At 41.3% G+C, this 5,869-nt stretch overlaps 1 protein-coding gene across 5 annotated transcripts in view; it reads right to left on the reverse strand.

Annotated features, from left to right (window-relative positions):
* Positions 1 to 3,342: 3,342 nt before the first annotated feature.
* kif20ba (kinesin family member 20Ba) overlaps positions 3,343 to 5,869 on the reverse strand; it is a 57,917-nt gene continuing 55,390 nt past the window's right edge. For all 5 annotated transcript variants that reach the window (XM_042226485.1, XM_042226486.1, XM_042226484.1 and 2 more), the window contains 2 exons: positions 4,866 to 5,011; positions 3,343 to 4,258 (listed from right to left, as the gene is read on the reverse strand). In XM_042226485.1, the coding sequence (XP_042082419.1) occupies positions 4,178 to 4,258; positions 4,866 to 5,011 (227 nt within the window). In that variant the 3' untranslated portion in view covers positions 3,343 to 4,177. The remainder of the gene's footprint in view (positions 4,259 to 4,865; positions 5,012 to 5,869) is intronic.

Below are 5,869 nucleotides of genomic sequence, written 5' to 3' on the forward strand. Positions count from 1 at the left end.
AAGAGAAGCACTCAAAGCACACATCAGATCTTGATGAATGAATCTAAGTTTAAAATCTTTTTAAACTCTATGCTGACATTTGTCTGACCAAATTATGTATTAACAAAAAATTATGGAATCAAAAAACATCAAAAGTGCTGGAATTCTACTTCCTCCAAACCATCAACGTGTCTTTTAGACCCCATTCCTACAAAACTGCTCAAAGAAGTCCTGCCATTAATTAATTCTTCGATCTTAAATATGATCAACCTATCTCTAATGATCGGCTATGTACCACAGGCCTTCAAGCTGGCTGTAGTTAAACCTTTACTCAAAAAGCATCTCTAGACCCAGCAGTCTTAGCTAATTATAGGCCAATCTCCAACCTTCCTTTCATATCAAACATCCTTGAAAGAGTAGTTGTCAAACAGCTAACAGATCATCTGCAGAGGTTTATTTGAAGAGTTTCAGTCAGGTTTCAGAGCTCACACAGCACAGAAACAGCTTTAGTGAAGGTTACAAATGATCTTCTTATGGCCTCTGACAGTGGACTCATCTCTGTGCTTGTCCTGCTAGACCTCAGTGCAGCGTTCGATACTGTCGACCATAATATCCTATTAGAGCGATTAGAACATGCTGTAGGTATTACAGGTACTGCGCTGCAGTGGTTTGTATCATATCTATCTAATAGACTCCAGTTTGTGCATGTAAATGGAGAGTCCTCTTCACACACTGAGGTTAATTATGGAGTTCCACAGGGTTCAGTGCTAGGACCAATTCTGTTTACATTATACATGCTTCCCTTAGGCAGCATCATTAGAAGACATAGCATACATTTACACTGCTATGCAGATGACACCCAGCTCTATCTGTCCATGAAGCCAGATAACACACACCAATGAGTTAAACTGCAGGAATGTCTTAAAGACATAAAGACCTGGATGGCCGCTAACTTTCTGCTTCTTAATTCAGATCAAACTGAGGTTATTGTACTCGGCCCTGAAAATCTTAGAAATATGGTATCTAAGCAGATTCTTACTCTGGATGGCATTACCTTGGCCTCCAGTAACCTGTGAGGAACCTTGGAGTCATTTTTGACCAGGACATGTCCTTCAACGCACATATTAAACAAATATGTAAGACTGCTTTCTTCCATTTGTGCAACATCTCTAAAGTTAGAAATATCCTGTCTCAGAGTGACGCTGAAAAACTAGTTCATGCATTTATTACTTCCAGGCTGGACGACTGTAATTCATTATTATCAGGAAGTCCTAAAAACTCCCTGAAAAGCCTTCAGCTGATCCAAAATGCTGCAGCAAGAGTCCTGACAGGGACTAGAAAGAGAGAGCAGATTTCTCCTGTTTTGGCTTCCTGTTAAATCCAGAATTCAAAATCCTGCTCCTCACATACAAGGTCTTAAATAATCAGGCCCCATCTTATCTTAATGACCTTGTAGTACCATATCACCCTATTAGAGCACTTCGCTCTCGCTCTGCAGGCCTACTTGTTGTTCCTAGAGTATTTAAAAGTAGAATGGGAGGCAGAGCCTTCAGTTTTCAGGTGGTGCACAGAAAACAAAAACATGTGAACACCATCTATTCTCCCTCACCCCAGATGCTTAAGTGCTAAAGTTCCCCTCCTGTCATGCATTAAGAGATTTTAACCTCTGGCTAATTTTCAGTGCGTCAGGCTGTGTTTACTCGACATTTCTATTAACATCTTTGCAACAAATGTGGTTTAAATATAGTCAGATTTTGTAGATTCTCCCTCTCCCCTTTAGTCTTCAGAGAGAGAGCGAGAGCGCTCCACACAAGCCTTTATTTCTCAAAAGTCACAAAAATCTCAGAAACTTATTTTCCCAAAACTTAAATTGCACAAGTATAATGAGGAATTTTCTTTCGTCTCTGTAGTCTTCTAGCATGCTGCATCAGCGCTGAATATATTCTGATGTTCACATTTATACAACTGAAACAATCTGAGTGACAAATTGCATCATGTGGAAAAGCTGAACTAAACAAAAATCAATTTTTAAATACTTAAAAATGTTTATAGGAGCAAACAAGAAGCAGATTTACTGTTATATTCAGTGTAAGTTGTAAACGTGGGGATGATGGCGACTGAAACTGACGTTCATATTTGATCCCAAGTCTTCAAATGAGCGTCAAAGTGAACAGAAGAGAAATTATTTGCAGTATTTTCTTCTTAGCTTAGTCGCCCACACACCAACAACTGTGGAGCTCGTTCTCCCACCTCTGCACCCCAAGTGACATTAATGACAAAAATCAGAACTGCTTCTTGTTGCTCGAGTGCCTCGGTGCGGTTCTGTAATGTCTGTAATTATGTGGGTGATTGATCTATTGCTTAATTTTTTGTGCACTGAGTGATTACTGTCGACATGTTGCAGAGTAATGGAGTCCTGTGGAGGCACGACTGTGGGTTTTGGACTACGGCGCCGCTTTAAAAGGTCACTTAGAACAAGTTTACAAAAGATTACAAACAAAATGGAACATACGAAATCTAATAAATGTAGAACAGACTGAGAACAGACTGCTGTTGAATCAGGTGTCTCAGTTAAGGAGATGAGACTGGAAGTGCGCCCGGACTTTGCTTTTTGTCCTCCAAAAATGTGGGGTGAAACCTACAGGCTGAGAGGTGCTGTCGAGATGTAGTTGGGATTCTCTGCCTGCCTTCTTTTCTGGCTCCAATCGGTACCAAAAAATAAAGATGAAAATACCAAATAAGACCATAAATTCACAAAGACGTCTTTAATGAAGACATTGAAAACGGAGCTGAAGGATTTTGGCAGGACAGCAGTCTGTGAGCTGAAAAGTGAAAGAGAAAATGCTGTTTTCTCTTTCAGACACACCAAAACGAAGTCACCAACTGTGAAACCACAGAGAGAGAAGCAAAGAAAAAGTGTATTTGGACTGTAGGAGCTTCTTGTTGGTGTAGAGGTGGTGTGATTTCAAAAACATGAATGCCTCTAATAGACAAACCTTCACTGTCCATCCATTTGATTCAGGCTTTGGTTCCTCCGTCACATCTGCTCAAACTTTATTCTCTATGATCACCAGCAGTTGGACCGAAAATGGCTTCTTGATGCATGTTCGATCATCCAGGTAAGGAAAGCTTACCTGGATGATCGAGAAGCTGCTGTTTGGAAAACTTTAAACCTAATCCGACCACAAACATGCAAAGATCATAAACATGCACTAGTCTTCCCATAATCCCAACAGTATCATTATTCTGTCTGTTTATTTAGATTGCACTATTTTAGATGCTTTACACTTCAAGTTAAGACACCACAATATTTTCAACATAATATCAAAGCAGGAGATGTTATAAAGAAGAAAACTCAGAATATTATGATTGAAACAAACTTTTAATGTAGTGTAGAAAAGAAGAAAAGTCGGGTGTTCAGTGTAGTGATCTAAAGAGAACTAAAGGTAGGCACAAGTCCCGAAAACTTATCCCGGGGAAAACACTCAGTCATGACTTTAACTGCAGGAAGGCGATTGGCTACCAGAGCAGCACCAGACGGACTTTTTCTCACACTTGGTCACAATTTGCTCCTCGTCTCAGATAAAGTGCAGAAGCTTTCAAACGTGCACATGAAGTCAATACAAAACCACTTGTAACATTTAAATATGTCTCAACTATGTCAACTTTAACTGTCCTAGAAAAAGAAGTAAAAGAAAGTAAAAATCAATGCACCTCCAGCACATCAGTATCAAAAGATTGCACGTAAAGGTTTTAAAAAAAAGTCAGAGTGCTTACAGTTATCAGAAAAGAATCACTTGATAGTAAATGTCAACATTTAGACAACGAACAGCTGAGAGAATAAATTGGAATGTCAGTCTTGAGTGCGTCACACAGATTTATTTACATTTGATGATTTTTGAGTTTGTTTTCAGATGCTGCCCCCTCACCTGCAGCTGAGCCTCCCTGCTAACTGCTAACTGGCTAGCCTGTATTTTTCTCCCCATCTCTGATTCTTAAGAATCACAAAAGAAATCTAACAAGTGAAGTATTTACTGAGAAAAACTCAAACTTAAGTTTACGTTAAGTTAACGCTGAAATACTTGAATCGGTCGGGAAAATACTGAAATCACCACCATGTCTGGGTTAAGTAGCAGCAGGCTGTTAGCTTAGCCTGGAAATGGTCATGGGTGCGGGCCACGTCTCCAAATGGACTAAATTATTTGGCCTTCCTGGATCGAAGGCGCCTCTTGATGATCTGATGGTCGCTCTCTTTCTCCTCCGGCTCTCTGCTGATGATCTGAAACGAGACCAAACATTAGAGCCCTCAGATGAAAGGGTGAAGTCCAATCTGCTCCTCCTCCTCCTGAGTGGAACCAATGGTTTTATACTAAAGACATCATTCTGTGATCACTCTATAAATGTCTCCTGTGGTCTTTCAGGCATTTAGTTGTTTCTGAGCTGGTTTATTTTTTCAGGATGATGTCGGTCCGTCTCTTAGACCTCGTTTTGAGAGTTCCAGTGAACAGCTGGAAAATGCCAGTATGACACAGGCCTCACATGACCGTAACTAACTGGACTCCATTGTCCAGTTGGTTACCTGTGAAAATGACGGGCTGTGTATAAAAATGAACAATAACTAAACAGTTAGTGTAGCACCCTCTGAATTAAAGCTGAGGGTCTGCATTTCCATCACATCTGTGCTCGTATTTCAAAGAGTGCAAAATAACTTTTGGAGCCAAAAGTATTCGGAATATTCAAACGAATATAAAGCTCATTCCGAGCCAGGAAAAAGGCCGGGATCAGCACCTTGTTAAGGAAAATAAACGTTCCTCGGAGCTTTGTGTGAATAAAAAGTAAGTCTGCGCTGATACGGACATGTTTGCACTAAACGCTGTGAGACTCACTGGGTGCGCGGGCATGTCGATGGGGGAGGAGATTTCGGGCCTGTAGAGTTTCCTTTTGTTCTTCTTTGCTCTCAGACTGAGGGAGGAAGAGGAGGCTGCTGCATCTGTGCCGGACCGTCCGCTCACCAGGCTCATCATCTTCTTGGCTGCAGACACAGTTTTAGAGGAAAGCAGAAGCATGCTGAGCAGCATCCTTAACTACATCCCGTTAATCACAATGCTTAGTGTGCGTGTATAAATCATTTTAATCGCAGATTTAAAGCCTAAAAACTTTAAACAGGAATTATCAGTGAAGACGACTCGGGAGACAAATTAATCCAAAGCTGACGGCGTGTTTATCCAGCTGAAACAAACAAACTAGGTCCATTATGAAAACTTGTTTGCCTCAGTAAACCAACGCTGGCTCTTAGAGTTACTCTCCAGGTTAAATAGGAAGCTCTTCCTGCAGGAAGAGGGATTCACGATTCGAGGATGAGCGGGGTGAAATAGGAGACTGAAAGCTAGAGCGAAGTAGTGGAGGAATTAAAATAAGGACGATAAAAGACGAGTGAAGGTGAGAAGAGAGATGAAGGGTGGGTCAGATGGCTGCAGATGACAGCAACCTTGCCTTGGAGCCCTGAGGCCACAATTAATTGACCGAGTGAAACTGTGGGTCCCTGAGGATAAAACAGAGAAGACTCTGGTTGATTCCAATATGTTGGCTGTCTTAACTCTCTCCTTTAAGCCATCATTAGTGTCCCAAACACACTGCCCTTGCCCTTTTACTCTGTCAAACCTGCGCAATGCTTTTCCAAATAACTCCGGCAGGAGCTCTGAGGTTTGTCCTTGTGTGCCCTGCGTTTCTCCCCCCCCGACACTCTCAGTTAAATTTGAAGATTCCTAAAACCCATCTGGACCGATAAGATTGCCTCCTGGACTCTCAGTAAAAATAACTGCAGATGAATGAATAAAATACAGCAGAGGGGATCTACTGTATCTGTGGGGAAAGTTCTGGTGTGTGTGTG

This window comes from Haplochromis burtoni, unplaced genomic scaffold, assembly GCF_018398535.1.
Source record: "Haplochromis burtoni strain Fernald_Lab_line unplaced genomic scaffold, NCSU_Asbu1 Contig_214, whole genome shotgun sequence".
NCBI classification, from domain to species: domain Eukaryota; kingdom Metazoa; phylum Chordata; class Actinopteri; order Cichliformes; family Cichlidae; genus Haplochromis; species Haplochromis burtoni.